The sequence below is a fragment of the Enhydra lutris genome, unplaced genomic scaffold (genome assembly GCF_002288905.1).
Source record: "Enhydra lutris kenyoni isolate GAN:26980312 unplaced genomic scaffold, ASM228890v2 scaffoldscaffold7, whole genome shotgun sequence".
Classification (NCBI taxonomy): domain Eukaryota; kingdom Metazoa; phylum Chordata; class Mammalia; order Carnivora; family Mustelidae; genus Enhydra; species Enhydra lutris.
The window spans coordinates 29,602,381-29,622,350 of NW_019154091.1; the positions used below are offsets into that span (position 1 = coordinate 29,602,381).

Genomic DNA, 19,970 nt, shown 5'->3' on the forward strand with positions numbered 1-19,970 from the left:
AAGGGGGTGAAAACTGAGGGTTGTCAGGCTCTAAAGCTGTCTTTTCAGTGGTTTGAATTTTGTGGTGTATGCCAGTGTGTGACTGTAAGATAATTAAATTGTGCAGGTTATTTGGCGATTTGAGAAGGAGCTTTGGTTTTCCATTGCCTTCCTTATTTGGTAAGAGTTAAAGCATGTGGAGGGGCGGATTGGGTTAGGAGTGGGGCTGGATTTTCATGACAGAACTGTTATTTCTTGGGGTTCTAGCTCCTTGATCTGAAAGGAAGGGTTTGAACCCAGATGACTTTCTTGAGGTCTTTTAGACAACACGGATATTCTCCGATTTTTCAGCTGCTAATGGTACTCCCTATTCCTTAACAAAGCCTTTGACTCTACATTCGGGGTAGACTTAATGAGAAGCCATTGAAAGTGAACCGATTGTTTTGGGTTTGCTGGCGTGGCTCAACCATGCACATCAGCAATGGTAGGACAAGGTCAGCGAGCTTCAGAAGACTCAGAAATTTCTCTGTCAGAGCACCCCATGACCAGAACAGTCTAGAAAATCTTGCGAGCGCTGCTATGTTTGCTATATTACCAAACTTGTTCTCAACATCTCTCTTTAATGATAGAGCTTTGATTTTACTTTTTTGAGGCTATAACATATATATATGTACACACACACACATATATGTGTGTGTGTGTGTGTGTGTGTGTGTGTGTGTGTGTGTGTGTATATATATATATATATATATATATATATCTGAAATGAAACAAAACAAAATCAAACCCTGAAAGACAAGGGTTTTCCTTACACAAAAGTAAAATGTGTTTCACATTTTACGTGTTGGCTTTGGTCCAAATGAAATAATCTGGGAAAGTCATTAAATGCATTTAAGAGTTTAAGTACTGTTGCTCATTGTTCCTCCTCTCTGGGTAAGTTTTACGACCTAAAACAGCTTATTTTTTAAAAAGTTTATTTGGGTACAAAAAGTGTAAACCCTTGTTGCTTACCTGAAGATTTTGTCAGATGTACTACTGTTCCCTGCCTATCCCAATTTCTTGCTTCTAGAATCTTGAAGGAATGTTTTGATGTTTAGTTTTTTCTTCCCCTTTGGTCCAAGACAGCTTCTGAGACAAACCCAGGGACCTAGTAAGGATATTTTGTCTTTAAACTGTTGTGACCTATCTTTCAGCTATTATAATCTAGCAAAAACACAGAGTTAGTGTTGAAATATGAAAAACTATTGTTCCCCTCCCCTGTAGTGGTAGTGACTTGTCGTTTGCAGACCGATGAATGGACTGTGGATGGGAAACAGAATTATTCTTAACAAATTTACCAAGTTTAGTGGAACGTTTTAGCAATTACCTGCACGTGAACATGCCGGATTTACAACTTTTAGGTGGTAATGTATGATTAGTGATAAGCCAGTATGATCTAGGGGTGTGTTCAGTCAGAGTAGCAGCTTATCTCTGTTGTCCTCTAACACGTTTTTTTTTTTTCTTTCTGCAGCTATGTGGCATCCTGATCCTGGGAACAGCAATTTGGATACGAGTTAACAAAGATAAAGAGGTAAATAAATAGATACAAACTTCTCCGTTCCCAAAACAGGTTATTTCTCTTCCAATGATGAAAATAATGACAATAATAATATAAATATTTCTATAGCCTTTTCCTTAACTGCTTGATGTCCTTTGTGCTGGTATGTGATCTTATAATTTAATTCAATTTAATTAATCAAATTTAATTACTCACTATATTCCTGGCACTGTGCCAGGCATGGGTCAATCCTTTTGGAGAATGGAGGGGTGTTATTTCAAAGATAGGAAGACTGCCATGAACGTGGAGATCGGAAGGGGCTAAAATGGAAATCAGGCTCCTTCGTTATGGGCGGAAGGCCGGCCTCAAGTGTAGCTGCAGGAGACAGACTGCCATTCTTCCACACCAACAACAGTGTTTGTAGTACAAGGTACTGACCGTCATTTGGCTGATCCCAAGGTGGAAGGTTGGTCCAAAGTAAAGAAGAGAAGTTCTTTTGGAGAAGAAGAATTTGAATCTAAAGGCAACAAAGTACAAAGGTGGTTGGTAATTAATTACCTGTGCCAACTGGCATTGAGGGTGACTCCTTAGAACGGTAAGAGACCAGTCCCACTAGGGTTAACTGAGCCATGGGCCGGGGGAGTCCAACCTCTTGCTATCTAGATAAGATTAGCGCAAGCCGGTCTCCTTCACCAGGTGCCATTCCACGCCCCATGGCAAAGCGCTTACCAAGATTTTCACAGGTCAGGATGAAGTTTAGTTCGTAGAGTTAATTCTGGCTCCAGTCTTTGGATCGCACATGGGCGGTTTCCGTTCCGTACTACATCCCCTTTGTGACTGCAAAAGAGGGCATGAGGGAGAGAGGAGGAGGGAGGCGCGTGGGGCTCTTCCTTTGGTTCTACCCAACAGAATAGCTGGCATCATTTCCTTGACTCCCCTGCTTCCATTCTTCTTTCCCCCTTCTTCTGAGGGGCCCTCCACCCCCCGAATTATTCTTAACCGCATGCACGGCAGTTCCCTTATTCTTTGTGGTCTGGGCTCTTGCCACCATTCAGGATCCCGTCTTCTACTGCTAGAGCCCTTTCAAGGTATTTATTTGCCCAAATAAAGTTTCTGCCTGTAAGAGAAATTTCGATCCTTATTTGATAATTATTAAGATACACTAAACCAGCGATTAAAGTAATGTATTCTTATTATACTGTGATGAAGCTAAATGCCTTTGGAGACAGTCTTGTTGTAAGAGAGACTAAAAGCAAATTAACATCTGTTCTGATTCCTTTCCTTAACTGGGTGGCTTTTCTGCCTCTTCCTCCCTTCCTGCTGGCCTGCCTGCCTTCTTTTCTTCTCTCCCCCGTCCATCCCTTCCTCCTTTCCTTCCTTCTCTATCTCCTCTTCTCTTTTTCAAATTTGCTTTCTCCCCTTAGAGAACCCAAGGAATCACAGGGGCAGTTAGCTTCCTCATTTGGTGCCTTCCCACAGTGAGGAAACTGGGTGAGGGACAGGTGTGGCAAACTAGTCGGTAACATCCTAGTCCATCTGGATTTCATTTATGGTTTTATACTGATAAATGTTAATAGGGACTTCCAGGTGGCCTAGGGCCCTGGGTTTGCACTCGAGAAGGATAGTTGAAGATACGCGGAACCTCTGTTGTCTAGAAGCTGACGTCTGACTTTTGGACGCATAATTAAGCCCAGATATTAGACAGCTGCCTATTCAGAGGGCGCTTTTGCCTTTCTAAGATGTGTGCAGCCTGTCTTTTATTTCACTTTATTTCTGGTTGATATGGGAACATTTTCGTTCCCCCAAGTGCTTCTGGTAAACAACTTTGGTGTTTAGTCTGTTAAGAAATTCCACACATTGAACCTATTAAAGGAAAACTGTTGTCCTTGAGAGGGTGGGACTCCACATCTGGGGACACAGAATGAATTCGTAGAGCGAGGCAGCATCTTCTGTTACGTTTTGACTCTTGTGCTCTGTCTTCCTCGAACCCCAGATGGAAAGTCCGTATCTGCTAGGACACCAGGAACCTGCTTGGCTTCTGTGAAATTGGCTTGGTTTATCTCTCTCTCTCTTTTTTTTTTTTTTTTAAGATTTTATTCATTCATTTGACAGAGAGAAAGAGATCACAAAAAGGCAGAGAGGCAGGCAGAGAGAGGAGGAAGCAGGCTCCCGGCTGAGCAGAGAGCCCAATGTGGGGCTTGATGCCAGGACCCTGAGACCATGACCTGAGCCAAAGGCAGAGGCTTAACCCACTGAGCCACCCAGGTGCCCTTGATTTATTTTTATCTAAAGTCTCTGACTAAGAATCAAGACTGCAAAGAACTAATTTTAGTAGGGGAAAAACAGAGGCACCAGTTTTACAAGGAAAAGCTGGAGCATGAAGGCAGAAAGGAAGAATGTCTGGGAGGTCTTTGTGCACAAATTTTAGCATATCTCTTTATGCTCAAAGTATCTCTGCTAAGGACGCTTTGTTTTCCCTCAGGGAAACTCAGCACCCTGAGGCAAAGCCTGTGGGCAGCCATTCTGTCTCAGGAGATCTCTTAGAATTCAAAGAACACCCTGAGTCTTCTTCAAGGTTCAGCCATTAGAAATCATTCTCCCTTTGTCTTCACCCACACAGACACTGTTCATCCAAGACAGTCTTTGAAACTCTGCTCTCCCTTTCCTGGAGTGAACACCTGAACTCAGATTTCCATTTCTTGCCTGAAAAAGAAGAGCCACTTGTTGGGCTGGTCTGGGAACAGCAAACCCTCAGGCATCCAACACATTGCTTTCTGGCCAGTCTCTGGCAAGGGGTCACGCTGCCCACACCAGTCTTCTACAACTGCTTCATTACAATGCTGGCTGCCCTCTACAGTCTCACCTGTAGGTATTTGACCTGTTATTTCTGTCTGGCCTATAAGCCGAATTCTGACAAGACAGTGAGTTATCCCTCTCAGACGCCTTCAGGTTTACCTGCACTGACCACAATGTTCTAGGGGAGCGATGTTTGACGGTAGGTGGGTAGAGGGGGTTTCCTAATGCTGCTTTTTTGGGTCATTATCTGCTCTGACCCAGGTGTCTTATGTGTTTATTAACAAAACCAATTTCTTAGCTCCAGTATGAACAAGCAAACATAATTAAATAAACAAAAAACCTGAAAAGCAAACAAAAAATCTTTAGGACATAACCACGCTTTCAAAATATGGAGGTTGAAACATTATCTGTAAGCATAGACTCTTAGAGACAAAGGAGGCCTCAGGTATCACAGAGGCTGACCCAGTTTCCTTTATAAATGGGAAACCAGGGCCCCACAAGGTTAGTTGACTAGTCTGGGGTTAGAACCTTAGTTATATATAAGGACTCTGACTAGAGTATAAATCTTTGTTTTAATGCTTTTACAGTTTCAGCGCATTCTTTTCTATTAACGTTGAATGAAGCTTTCCTTTAGGCTATAAGCTGGTTTTTAAAGTCTTTAAAAACCATACACATTATTATTAGCAGTTTTTTTTTTTTAATGTATTTCCTATTAAGGGAGTCCACATGCTGGCCCACATGCTGTGCAGCAGTTTCTAGAAGGCAGAGTCTCTGAGTTAGTGTAACAGCTAGGACTTGCCCTGGAAATAGCCCTGTAGATAGAGATCATACCAATGGATTAGATCCCAGTAGCACTCCCATACAGAATTGGCTCAAGGCTTCAGTTTTCGCTTATGATTTATCTGGAGAACAAGTGGTAGATCGAGGCTAGGTATCAGAAAGCTGATGAAGGGGTATCTGTATTACTGGAGAGAAAAACTGAATTATGCAGGGAGGGTAGCCCAAGCCCATATAAGGAGCCCTAGGATGTGTTCCTCAATATACCATTGCTTAACAGGCAAAATAAAGAGTTTCTGACGACTCTAAAGACCATACCTTCTGGGAACAAGGAGACAGAATTACATGGAATGTCAGCAACTAGCCTTATTTTCTTGGTTTAAATATTTTTGTTTGTTTTGGCGAATGTATAGACCTGCATGATCACTATTACAATCAACATGCAAAGCGTTTTTATCGACCCATACATGTTCACCATATCCCTTTGCAGTTGGTTCCGTCTTTCCCTCCTGTCTTATTCAAAGTCAAGCACTGGTCTGATTTCTGAGTTACTTATTCTTGTATGTCATATAAATGGAATCATACAGCAATCACTCTTTTGAATATGGCTTACTTGGCTCACCCTAATTTTTTTTAAGACTCATTCATACTGTTGGGTCTCTTGGTAGTTTGAGGAACTTGCCTTTCGAATTTAAATAATTAGATTGCCATAAAATATGCATGGTTTACTATGTGACTCTTAGGTATAAAACACAAAATATGAAAACCAAAAATCGCATCATGGGTGAAAGTACCTATCCCTCTAAGCTTTTAAAAATAATCACCATTTTAGGGGCGCCTGGGTGGCTCAGTGGGTTAAAGCCACTGCCTTCGGCTCGGGTCATGATCCCAGGGTCCTGGGATCAAACCCTACATTGGGCTCTCTGCTCATCCAGGAGCCTGCTTCCTCCTCCCTCTCTCGGTCTGCCTCTCTGCTTACTTGTGATCTCTATCTGTTAAATAAATAAATAAGATCTTTTTAAAAGAAAATTGCCATTTTAAAAGTCTGTGACATTTCCTCAATACGGCATCCAATATATCATCTTAGAAAAATATAAATTGGAAAATGTTATTCAGGTAAGTAATACCTCAAAAGAATGGAGGCTCCTTGAAAGCAGGGATTTTTTTGCTTCTGGAAATCACTGAAGTATCTCAAGGTGCCAGAATAGGGCCTGGTCCATACTAAGTACCCAATGGATATTTGTTGAACAACCAACGTGGAAGAAAGGGATTTTTCTGTCATTCATCTCTTTTTTATTTTCAGATTCTCAACACTGGGAATTCTGTTACTAGCCCCTATATTTCTGTGAACATCTTGATCGCTGTGGGATCTATCGTCATGATTCTGGGTTTCCTGGGATACTGTGGTGCCGTGAGAGAAAGCCGCTGCTTGCTTCTTTTGGTGAGTTCTCCAGACAGATCCCAACACCCAACATTCGGACTTCTGAGGATGGTCTTCCATTTCCATTGTCTGTCAAAAAGACTTGCCAAGACTGAGGAAACTCTAACTTTTGTTTAAGGGGGTTGATTAATAGAGGCTAATATTTTTTAGCTTAGATTAGAGGATGCCCTAAGAAATTATAGTCCTTCCTTCCTCTCTCCTTCTCCCCCCTCCTTCCTTTCCTCCCTTCTTACTGAGTACATGGCTGTGTGCCAGATACTGGGCTAAAAGATACATAGACGTTAAGACAATTAGAACCCATTAGGGAAGACAGACAAGCCAATTATTAGCTATAGTGTGTATGGCCCAAGAAGAGGAGGGCAAGGATAGAGGAGAGAACTTTCAAGCTAGAAGCAGAAGTGAAAGTGGTGTTTGTGTGGGTGAGGGGGTGATGGGCTTTCCAGAGAGAGAGTTTGTCAGCATGGTGCTGGCATGTTTAGGGAATGACAAGGCCTTGGGTGCGGCTAGAGTGTGACAGAGGCTGTTTTTAGTACATGATAGGAGATGGGTCTGAGTGCGGACAGCGCCAAATCCTAGTCCATGCTGACAAAATTGTAAGAGAGTGAGGTAATCAGATTTGTTGCTTAGAAAGTTTCAGGGAGGATGGATTGGGTTGGCATAATCCACAGACATTTACTTTTACCATGTACAGTAGAAAATTATAAATGGATGTAGAAAAAATATTAGAAAAAGATCCTGACATATTTATTAGATAAAAGCTAACATTAGTGTTTACAGAGATCACTTCAGCTTGTTTCTCTCATAGAATAAGTATTGTGTCAGTCCCTGAAAGATACCGTGTAACAGTTTGTGTATTATGAGGGAAGGCAGAGACACAGAACTCAGCAGGATTTTAATAGTATCCCTAGTGGTTGCCTTTTTCATTAAGGCCTCATTCACAATTTGGGAGACTTAATTACTTGAGGAGCTTGTTTTAAAGAGAGAAAAACTAATTTGTGGGCTGCATTCTTTCAAGTTAGAATTCGGTAGATGTGAGGCAGGTTTCAGAAGTATACATTTATAATGAGATCCCAGGTGGTTCTGCTAACGGTAGAAAACTTGTTTTGAACTCCCTTCTGAAGTTTGTCCTAAAGTGTGAGTTTGCATTTGATGAAGAAAAAAGAGTAAGAATATTCCAATAATTGTATGTATGTAAACGTTCAAACTTCCTTCCGTTCAATATCACACCAACGTCTACAATCCTCTCAGTAAATTTTTGTTTTAACCGCTTTGCTTAGTCGGTGTTTGAAACAAAGGTTTTTGACGACTAATGGCCCAAAATTCTTTTTGAGGCAAAGGGTAGAATAAATGAGGAACGTGGTTATTCTTCCAACGGTAATGTGATCCTGATTGCAGAACAATGCGCCAAGCCCAAATGTCCCAAGATGTGACTGAAGGCCCTGGGGATAATACGTCTTCTATTTGTTTACTTTTTTTTCAGTTCTTCATAGGCTTACTTCTGATCCTGCTCCTGCAGGTGGCAGCAGGTGTCCTGGGAGCTACCTTCAGATCTGATGTATGTATATATACGTGATATTTGATAATTCCGGAAAAGTCTGAAATATCAAAATACTACTTTCCAGCATGAATAATTTAACAATGCTTTTCAATTTTCAGTCCGAGCGCATTCTGAATGAGACTCTCTATGAAAATACAAAGCTTTTAAGTGAAACAGATGAGAAGGCACAAGCATTCCAGGAAGTCCTGGCTACAATTCAAGACAAGGTAATTAGCATTTATAGGTCATTTGGGGAGAGGGGTGTCGGTTTTGCGTTTACTTAATTTTTAGCAAGAGTATTCCTTAAAGTAAAAACATGTCTCCGTTTTGCAGATTTTGACTGATTATTCTGTCACTATGCAGTAAGAAAAATCCAAGAATATTTCTGACTTTGTTTCCAGCTTCTTATGAAGTTCTGACCCAGTTTAGGAGGACAGAGATTAAGAAGATATGTTTATGACCAATTAAGCCTCGATGGACCAAATCAATAGTTGTTTCATACTTCGTACCATTAACCAGGATAGTGTGTTTGGGGCATTTGGAAAGTCTCTCTCCCTCTGTCTCCATGTCTGTCCCCTCTGTCATAAATAATTACATGTATCATTTCTTGCTACTTAGTATGTTCGGGGCCTTACATTCAGCAGGTCATTTAATTTTTATGACAACTCTTTGAGATGGATCCTTATATCTTTATTATCCCTCTTTTATAGATAAGGGGGTTAGGTGTTGGAGAGGTCTGAAGGCTAATGAATAATGAGCTTGGAATTTGAACCCAGTTGTCTGACTAGTTATTTTTTTTTAATTGGTATACCAGCCTCTCCCTTATTTACTTATTGGAGCTGCTTCTCTGTCTTTAGGGTAAAGTCAAAACTTGGACAGGAATTGAAGGTATTATACTCTCTGGCTCTTACTGAATATTTTAATATTCGTAAATACTACTCCGTAAACATAAAACAAACAAAAACAAACAACAAAACAAAAAAGAAGCCCCTCCCCGCCACTCTCGTCCAGTCAGGTTTGTCTACTCAGGATCCCTTAAACAATTCTGCCTTCCTATCTTGGCATCATTCCCTATCTTGGAAAATACTAATACTTTTCTCTTTTTCCCAAATACTATATGTGCTTCAAGGCTCGACGAAAATGTTACTTATTCTGTGAAACTCCAAATCACTCTTTTTTTTTTTTTTAAAGATTTTATTTATTTATTTGAAAGACAGAGATCACAAGTAGACAGAGGGACAGGCAGAGAGGGAGGAGGAAGCAGGCTCACCGCTGAGCAGAGAGCCCGATGCGGGGCTCGATCCCAGGACCCTGAGATCATGACCTGAGCCAAAGGCAGAGGCTTAACCCACTGAGCCACCCAGGTGCCCCGAATCACTCTTTTTTTTTTCCAGAATTCCCACTGTATTAACCACATGTAGCATTCGGTTCACATGTTAAGGAAATTTTCAGAATCTCAGAGGACAGCTGGACTTTGTAGGGCATTTAACTTGACTTCTCATTGATTGAAGTATTTTTTTTATTTATGTTTATTCACTCTCTAAGCATTGAAGAATTTAAGTTCATTAGTTTTTGCCCATTCCACCCCATTTATATCTAAGTCTGATGATTAGTATGTTCTTTCTTAATTTGAAACAAAACCTGCCTCCCTAGGATTTACATCATTTAGTCCTAGTTCTTCCTTCTGGAGTTTCAGAGGAAAAAGAAAATCTACTGATGCTTCTGCAAATTGCAGCTTGTACTTCGACAATGGCTATCATATGACTTCTAAAAGCTTTGCTTTTTAAGTTGAAACATCCTTGGTTTCTTGAACTATTTATCAGATGACTTTTTTTTTTTCCAGAGCATTCCCCAGTTCCTGTTTGAATAGACTCCAGCTTGTAAAAATTCTGTTTAAAGCATCATTTCCAAGAGCTGAAACCTGATAGGAGTCAGTCTCTGTTTCACTTCCTCTGTGGTGTGCTTTTCCCAGCATCCCCAATAGCTGCATTTCTTGATCCTCTCCCCTCCAGCATCCTACTCTGGAGCCCAGATCAACCCAGGTTGGAAGCAGGAAGAATTTAAGCAACTCAGTTCTTCCCCTGAGTGGGACCGATCATCCTTGATCCTCCCTGGTGGTTGACTTAAGACAAAAGGTGCTCTAGGTAAACACCAGATCTCTGGACTGGGTCCTGAATTGCACTTGCTGCACATTGTCCCTGATATCCAAGGTCCCAGTAACAACCATGGGGTTCTAAATGTTCTGTTTATTTTAGCACAGTTCTGAATTACTTCCGTTCTTGTACGCTAATCCTATGCCTGAAGCTTCCTATGTTCATAGAACTACAGTTCTTTTTTAATGTCCATTTTGAGTTCCTTCCTTCCTTCCTTCCTTCCTCCCTCCCTCCCTCCCTCTTCCTCTCTCCACCAAGGTTTAGTAACACTTTTTTTGGGAAAAAGAATCCGACACCAAACTCTTGCTGGATGACTCGGGGCCCCACCACACATGAACAAAAGTTGTAGATACAAAGTGGTTTTTCTCTTTGGATTTTGGAGAAATGCCCCCCATGACTTCTCTGCTAACATACTAATGGAAAGTGCTTCTCTCGGATTCTTGGTGACGACTCTTTGTCTAGAGGTGGTTGTATTGTTCACTGCGCTGTGTCTTGTTCATCCAGCTGTGATAATGCTTCCAACAAATCCTGGCCAACTTCTTCCTTGGCTTCTCACACATCTGATCTGGTGACCAGATATCATACCAAGTTTAGCCTTTCTACCTCCTACCATGTCTTCTGCTTCTAGGCCTCCTTAAGGAGTCCTGAGGTATATTGTGCTCCAAATATGGACTGATCTGTGAGTACATATAATGGGACTTTAAAAAAAATCTGGCTGTCTATATCAATTAATATTATTCAAGATTATTTAATCAGAAAGCATGAGCAATTAATCATGTCTATCATGAAAACAGGAAAGGAAGTTATTTCAAGATTGTTTTCTTTGCTCATATTGATTGACCTTGGGACAAACTGAAATCTTTCACTCCTCGTCATATGAATGTCTGCTGAGTCATATATTTGTTCATTTAAGGCTTTGAGCCAAAGGGCAAGACTTTATATCTGCTTCAACTGAACTTGTTGGCTTGAGTCTATTTTTTTCAACTAACTTTGGAACTTGAGTCCATTCCCCAAAATGTTAATCATCACTGCCAGCTCTATAGCAACTACAGAGTTGAAAAGGTACTTTCCAAATATTTATCTAAATGATTCATATCAGTGTTGAACAGAGCATAATGGAAATGGCAACACCCACCACAAAATAACAGCAACAATAGCCTCCACATACTGATACTTTCTATAAGCCAGGTACTGGGCTAAGCACTTCCTATCTTCACAGGAATATTCCTATTTTTTTTCTTACAACAAATCCACGACTTACATATACTGTGAGCAACTACTGCTATCTGCATTTTACAAATGAAGAAACTGTGGCATGGAGGGGTTAAGTAATGGGGGTAGTGTGGTCACCCAGCCAGAAGTGAAAGATTTCTCAATATCCTGGCATTTATAATGCATCTGAGCCTAGAAAATCATGTAGTCTTGGTTCTATTTTCTCCAGCAAATTTTTTCTACCTTTTCTTCATGAATAGTTGTCTTTCTAATAGATAAAATAGAACAAGATGAGGTTTGGTTACATCTCTCTTTCATCTAATCATACAATGGGCCATGGACCCTGAGTCATCGGGTTTATTGTTCCTTGTTTCTCTTCCCAAAACACGACCACAGATTCCCTAAGTGTTTCCCCATGTTTCAGTATATTCTGGGCCTTCCTTGACATTATTTTAAGAGTTTCTTCCTTCATTTGCCTCCCTCCCCCATTTTGCAGAGGTCCATGTAAAATTCAGCTTTACGGGAGGCTCACCATGCATCATCTTTTGGCCTTTGAGAGGCCTCTAATTCTTTTCCTCCTCTCCTTCAAAAATGATCAAAGATCATTTTTAAAACCTCTTTAAAATCATCTTTTAAAACCTCTCATCTCTTTTGAGCAAAAGTTATTTAAAGAGAACTTGATTTTCTCATGAACTCTTTGGAAGCTTCTTTCCCCAAATCCGGGAAACATAGATCTGATTCTGCACCCCCCTCTCTTTTGTCATTTAAAACTAGGTGAGTTTTTCATCTTTTCTCCAACTTCCTCAGACATGTGCATCTGCAACCCTATTTTTCCTTCATTAATATTAAGACCAAAATGGAAGATTTCTTCATTTTTGCTTCTATATCCAGAGAAATTGGTGAGGTGATTTACATGACATTTTGGTATAGGAAACATCTTAATAATAGTTTCAGAAAAATGAGATTCAATGTATTGACAATTTTTAAAAATTTTCTTTGGTGATTGTTTCTTATACCTACTTTTCATTAAACAGTTTAAATGCTGTGGTTTGGTCAATGGAGCTGCTGACTGGGGAAAGAATTTTCAACAAAATTTTAAGTCATGTGAATGTACAAGTTTGTCATATTCTTGTGTGATATATGAAGGCAGAAATGTTTACAAACAGGTAAGAACAAATCAAACTTGACATAGTAAGTGGTTCTGTTAATTCTTTTTCACAATGAGTCTCCACAAAAAAAAATTAAATTGCAAGAAATTACAATGGGAATAATGATATAAAAGTCCCAGGAATTTCCCAAATAATAAATAAATCCTATTTAAAGATAAAAGCGGATATAAAAAAGTGAAAGTATTTCTTTTTTTTTCTGTGAGTCTGATGTCTTTTAAAGTCAACATCAATAGATCAAAGAAACATTCCACTGCAAGAAGGAAAGTACAATCTAACTGATGAAAGTTATCTCATCTTCATTAATAATGATTAATGACTAATTATTATTCTTCTTTATTTTTTTCTATTTTAACATAAGTCCTAGAAAACTATATTTTCATTTTAGTTTGTGAAGTAAAGGTTTCTTTTTCTTATCAAAGATTCCTTTTCTCAAGTAATTGTGTAGGTATAAAGACTTGGCCTTTAGGGGTTTGGCTCTGGATGTTAAGTACATCAATCAATCTACCTAATTAGTGCTCCAATTAAGAAGTGGCCTCAGACATTTAAAGTCAATTGAAAAAGCTGGGTTTGTCTTTTATGAGCTGTAGTTGTCATATTTATGTCACTTGTAGATGTCAGTATGTGTTATATTTCTTATTACTCTTTAATTCATCAAAACTGAGTGACCACCTCCTAGGGGGCAGGCCTTTTACCAGCCACTGAAAATCTATTCCTGACAGGCACAATGTTTGCACTCATGGAGCTGACGCTCAAATAATGAAGAGAGAGTGAAAACTAGGCAACTTCATTTCAATGAATTATTGATATTTCTTATATAGAGGCAGGTGCAAGGTATTACGGGAACTCATCTAACATAGTCTTCAGAGTTCAAGAATATAATATCTGTTCCTTACCATGGGGCTTTACATAAATTGTTCCCTCTGCTTGGGAGGAATGCATAGGACAATGATAATTGATATTAATGTTTCATTTATTTGCTGTTATTCTTCAGTGTCCACCACATATCAGACAAGCCCTTGCTAAAATCACATACGTCTGGACCCTCGAGGAGATTATCATCTAGTTGGGAGAAAGATGCATAAAAGCTATTATAATTCAATGAATTAATTTCTGTAACATCTGAAGATTATTTTCATTTTGGCATTGGTGCAGTAATGGCTATTAAGGTTAATTATATAGTAGGAAATAGAAAGTATCTTGGGGGACATTTCTCTCCCGCTGGCTGTCACATCCCTTTTGCTAATCTCATCACAAATCAGGAGACTGTTCTAAAGGGGAATTGCTGTTACTAGTACTTAACATAATTCACAGGGAAAGTTATCCCAACCAGACTACAGAGCAACCATGTTTTTTTTTTATTGTCAAAGTAATATACCTAAGCAGTTTTATTCTTACTTTTTATATTCCTTCCGACCTAGTTTAGTGATGTGGTATCTCGAGGAAGAGGTGAAATAAATATGGTATAAATGAATGCAGTTGCCACTTTTAGGATGATGAGGGCATTAGTAAATTCAGTTGTAGATTGTTATCTGTTGCCCGTTAAAGATTCGATTCAAAGATGTTTTTCTGCAGGATAGATTTCTTTATCCTAAAAAGTAATAGACATTCCCTCCAAATTCACACATAATTCAGCGGAAGATGGGCTGATAGCTGCACCAGTTTCCCAAAAGGAGGGTCATAAATTCCATAAAATACTTCCATCTGCCTTGTGTCATTTGCAAGATGTCTGGAAAAATAAGAAATCTGGAATTGCCATAATTCACATAACCTGGTTATCTGCAAGGGAGAGGGGGAGACTCTCAAATATAAAACTCCTCAAATATAATGAATGTGACTCAGTAGATAAGATTATTAATCTCATAGTTAACCCTAAATGACATAATAATTTACTCTAATGTTTTACCACTTTGGATCAGATGTGAATGGAGAAACCCATTACATTCGCAAATGAGAAGGAAGAGACTGTTTCACTCAGGCTTATGGAGAACTTTTATTTTATCAACCGTAGCAATATTTTGTTAGCCCTCTGCGCATATAAGACTATCACAGGGATGATATATTTTCTGGCAATACAGATAATACCACTATTACATTATGCAGTATTTTTCCATTTTGAAAACTACCCATGTAATTTACAATTGTTGGAATTTTTAGGTCTGGTCTGAAATGTTATAAGCTTGAAATTGCATGCTAGTTTGAATATATTTCAACAAATGTGGCAGAGAATCTACTTTCTCAATTCTCATTTTTATCTGAAGTAAAGACAAAAGAGTGGACATAATATTTTTTTCCCTTTTAAAGTAAAAATAATCCTGATATAAATTACTAAGGGATTTTTTTTTTTAAAAACCGTGTTTTAAAAATGAAAACTTGTTTTACAGTTAGCTAAAACAAAAACCAGGGAACTCTTTGTTGCAGATTATAAACCTAAAAAAAACCACACACACAAAGTGATAACAGCTCTAAAATGAATAATTGAAAGTTAGGATAAAATTATTACTTATACCTAGAGATCCCTAGATTTAGCAATGAGATACTTGAATTTAATAGTTTGATTTTACTTCTCAGTGCATTTTAACGTATGAACAAACTACAATTAACCAACTTTTGGAGCGGGGAGGAGCGTGGTGTGGCGGAATGGCGGAGTGGAGTAACCTAACTCCTTTTTGTTGACTGTGTTCCTCTGTAGCAATGTAAAAAGCCAACCTAATGGGGAAAAAAATCGTAATTAAAATAAATTAAATAAAATTTTAATAAATTAAATAAATAAAATAAAATGTTCATTAAAGGTAACTTTTTTGTTTTTGTTTTTAACAGCCATGCATTTCTTTCATAAAAGAAACAGTTGCAAAACATTTTCTCATAGTTATTGGAATAGCATTTGGACTGCTGTTTATTGAGGTATAGTATAACCTTGCATTGTTGACTCTTCATTCATTGCCTTGTTTATTCATTAATTCTTCCAACAAATATGAATAGTGAGCCAAGTATAAACCAGGTGCTTGAGAAAAACACTGGGTGCCAACTGCCCAAGGTCCAGCATCTTTTTCTAGTGTTCTTCGGTCTGGGAAGAGGATTACAATTTTATCAATTCAGCAGGGCTGAGACCATAATTTATGAACGATCTCTCCACTGGGAAACAAAAATTGAATAATTTCCACACAGTTCTTAGTCCCAGATCCTTTTCCTGTTGAAAACTAGCCCAAGAGTTAAAGTTTCCTGAAGTTAGAAGAAAAAGTACCAAACAAAACCAAAACATGACCTCTACAATTTCTTATCTCTCTTCCCAATTTTGAAGTAGAGAATAAAAACTCAAGAGTGTGGGGAGCTCTTTTCCTGCTGTTCCATCTAGAGAAATCTAATAATTTTTAAAAACTAGAGACAGGCATCTTAAAGACTATGGATTCACTTGAAGAAGTTTTAAAGGAAATTTAAGATTTATATATTTACACTCATCATTTTGATTATTGGTGTTGAAAAAAAAATCTTGCATAAGATTTTTATCTTGATGGATTTTCTTGGCATGGGTTTTTCTAAGAACCCAAAGGTACTTTCTACATGGCCTAAAATTCTTTGCTAATAAGAGGAAATAAAACTATTTCAGAGAAGCATTCTTGGAATCATTCCAGATCTTGGTTAATTTAGATATCACGTGAGTCAATTCACTCTTGATCCCCCGTGAGGACATTGGCAAGAATCCTAATGATGTGTGAGGTGTCTTCTTGCTTCCTGCCCCAGAGGGCTGGTTAGGTCAAGGTAGTAACTTCTGCTTCACTCTCATAGTTTGCTATACAATGTCCTCCCTGGGATTTCTGGTAGCTTTCTAGCTCGTACTTTGCTACTTTACCAACAGAGAGGAATTTTAGTTGGGGTTGAAGCAATTTGGTGTTCTAAGTGGTCTTCTAGGTTACTAGTAGAGTTTGAACAGCAAGTTGAGCTGTTGAGTATTACTTCCTTGTAGTCCAAATTAATAGGCCTAAGTATGACACATTCTATGTCAGTAGATAGGGCTAACTTTCTGTTTGTCTGACATATGATGGATGTCACCAGGTCTGCTTCTCTTTTGATTCTGTCTTTTGTAAAATGTCTTTTGCTGCTCTGTTTGGGGTTCATGCAAGTTTAGAAATATGAGCTAATGGTTGAAGAGATGAGTAAGGAATCACAACACAGATGTACTCATACATTTATAAGCATGAAACACACATACATGTGTGTTGGTAGACTTTAAATGAATGATTGAAAGATCAGGCTTCAAATGAGGTATTCAGTGTAATTGTCAATATAAGTGTCAAATCCATGTTAGACTCAAATTCAGACAATTGACTATGACTGGCTACAAACCACTGATGCTTTTAAGAAACTTCTCGGAAGCAAAGCCAGAGAAAATAAGGACATGGTCAACTGGGAACTGGGAAGATTGATGTCTCTCATATCATAGCCAAAGGCTTTGCCAAGAATCTAAGTACATCTAATGGAAAATAAGATTACAAGAGGAATAGTATTTCAGTATTTTATGAAATTGGTATATTCCATGTGTTGTTGCATATTTAGATATTTTACTGGTGTGCTAAAGACATGGATAGGAAAAGACCTTAATAGAAAACTTCCATGGAGTAATTTATAGGTGTGGAATTTATGCAGTGGTATCATAAAGTATACCTTTTTCTGAGTTAATGCCAGTTAAATTAACTGTGATTTCTAGACTATCTGTAGATATAGCAAAGAGTTGGTTCAAAGAACTCTTTGCCATTTTGTGTTGTTCACTCCCCTAATCTAAAACCTGCCTTCTGTTACGTCTAGGATTTGAAGAGAAAAAAAATCATTTTATATTCCCCCTCTTTTTATTCAAAAAGGAGCTTTGAAATTACCCAGTGTGTAAAACTGTATCCCAAAAATGTGCATTAGTCTGGCTTATAGGCATTAATACTAGTTGCCTAACACTGAGGCCTTTCTCTGTTCTGTTTCTCAAACTCAAATTCAAGAAAACACAAACAGAGAGAGAAAAGTCCCTCTGATAACTATTTTTAAGAAGAAAATAGAAACAAATATCTTCCTGCAGAAAATATATTCAACTATTTCCATAGACAAATATGACACGAAAAAAACACTCTCTGACTTTTAGACCTTTGATGATAATCTGCTTAGGCAGAGGCTGTGAGGGTCTGGGCCAATAGTTATTTTCAAGGCTCTGTTAAGACCACATCCCTGAGGGATTTTTCTCGGATAGGATGTCAGGGATCTATAAATGCTTTATTTTGTAAGAAAATTTTATCTATAGACGTTGGAATTCTCATTATTCAGCGCAAATAACCAGACCATCCTATGTCTCCTTATTTGAGACCAGTACAAAAAATGAGAAGCGCTTCCACTCCTCATTTTAATTAGGGAGAAAAAGAGCCATTGGCAATGATCGTCATCACTTTGTAGGATAGACATTATCTTGACAGGAGATCCTAGAAACAGAGCAGTTAAGAGAGAAGGAAATTAGAATTTGTAACATTTTTTGGACTGCTTCAGAACACGGGAAGTCATGCACACTACTTAGCACATTTATCCTGAGTCTTAGCACACATCACTATCTGATGAATCTCTTTTAATTATTTCTGTTTTTATGAACAGTGATAAAGTATCTTTTCCAATGCAAAAAAATGTGATATTAACTGTTTAGTCTGCTGATGAATAGTGGACTTCTGTCCTGTCAAGGATGTGACAATGAAAACAATAGACAGTTGCTTTATCTCAATATTTTGCCCATTTTCTTTTTTTATTTAATTAATTGATTGATTGATTATTGCCCATTTTCTTTCCTCTTTCCTGATACTTGTCTCCCAGACTGAAGGCTTGGGACTATGGCAAAAAAAAATGAAATTCCAGGGCTTTTCCAGGCCATTCTAGAAAAACATTATGGATGAAAACCATTATTTTTGCAGAGAATTGGTGTCTACTGTTTTGTTTTTAAGAAGGAAGAAATATGGGGCAGCAATTCTTGTTTGAAATGCATTTCCAGGGAACAATTAGTAAGCAGGATGCCTCAGTACAATAGGAACACTTGGGATGACTCAGCAGAAATAGCCCCTCGCTCCTCTCCTGCCTCTGGTGTCTGAATACACATGGGTCCTTTCTATCATTTCTGCATGGAAGCCACAGCAGGCCAGGCACTGACTGCAGAGTCAACGAGGGCACATTTTGGGGTCCCTCATTCTTGGGAGAGCCATTTAATGGGATGGAAATTATGCCTCAGATTTTCAGCTGTACTTTTTCACTTCAAAGGAAATTCCTGAATTAAGCTATTCCCCATAGATTTAGAAGCTTTTTAAGAAAAAAAAAGTGACTTTCTTCATTCCTCTTGGCAATGCCTAAAAATATAGCAAGAGAAATTCTAGACTCCCTGATTTTATGCAGATGATCTAAACCAGATGATTGTATAACCCTTCCGTGGAAGCAGTAGGTATATCTAGCCCCCACAAGGCCTAGGTTCTCCAGAGCTCTAGGATACATGTCCCACGGAAGGGTGTGTGTGTTCGAGAAGGATGGGGTGCTCTGGGGGCAGCCAATACTACCCAATGAAACAGAGCCAGTTAGAAGCGGAGTGGCCAGCTAAAAACTCTGATTAAAACACAAAACTACTCAGAGAGCTTTCTCAATACTCTTTTGTTCCACTGGAGGCTCTAATTTCCCAAGCAGAGAGATGACTTAGATAAATAAGATTAGAACTGTCATTAGCCAGCATCTTTTCATGTGTAATGTCCATTCTGTCTATTTATAACGTTTCCAGAATTTTAAGTTCCATATTAATCTTGTTATTGTATTTTCTAGGTACTTGGTCTTGTATTTTCTATGGTCCTGTACTGCCAGATTGGGAGCAAATGAATCTGTGGATGTGCCCAGCTATCCTCCATTGGGCCCCTTTAACATTTGGCTTTGGTTTTGTAACTTTAAATATACAAGTGCCGTACACATTAGGAGCAGCTGTCTGATTCAAATATCTCATTGAACTAGATCACAGGTATCATCCAGACATATTGAACATATTTAAGATATAAGTGACACAAGGAAAATGATATGAATGTGATTTTTACTCAAAATAAAAGTGACCTTGTGCATGCTGACGAATTTCCATGTCTGATCATTGTGTTCAGGTCCTACCATGCTTAGAACGTTCATCCAGAGCCCCGGCTGGATTAATTTTCATTGCTAAGTGACAGGTAGGACCATAGTTAGTTAAAGCAGGGGATCAGGGCTTTTCAGAAGCAACACTGTCTTCTGTGTGGTGTGTCAACCATTGGTGATAAGATTGAGTTGAGCATCTGGTTGAAAAAATTGAGCGTGGCCCAGCTGAAAGAGTTAGCTTTTCTTTTCTATGTGTGCT

General features: G+C 38.6%; 1 protein-coding gene across 1 annotated transcript in view; it reads left to right on the forward strand.

The window, feature by feature from the left end:
• The window catches only part of LOC111142227 (tetraspanin 8), a 31,101-nt gene extending 11,387 nt beyond the window's left edge, over positions 1–19,714 (forward strand). The window contains exons 2-8 of the mRNA XM_022495265.1: positions 1,490–1,549; positions 6,393–6,530; positions 8,011–8,085; positions 8,187–8,294; positions 12,467–12,598; positions 15,419–15,502; positions 19,418–19,714. Of these exons, the coding sequence (XP_022350973.1) occupies positions 1,490–1,549; positions 6,393–6,530; positions 8,011–8,085; positions 8,187–8,294; positions 12,467–12,598; positions 15,419–15,502; positions 19,418–19,471 (651 nt within the window). The 3' untranslated portion in view covers positions 19,472–19,714. The remainder of the gene's footprint in view (positions 1–1,489; positions 1,550–6,392; positions 6,531–8,010; positions 8,086–8,186; positions 8,295–12,466; positions 12,599–15,418; positions 15,503–19,417) is intronic.
• The last annotated feature ends 256 nt before the right edge of the window (positions 19,715–19,970 follow it).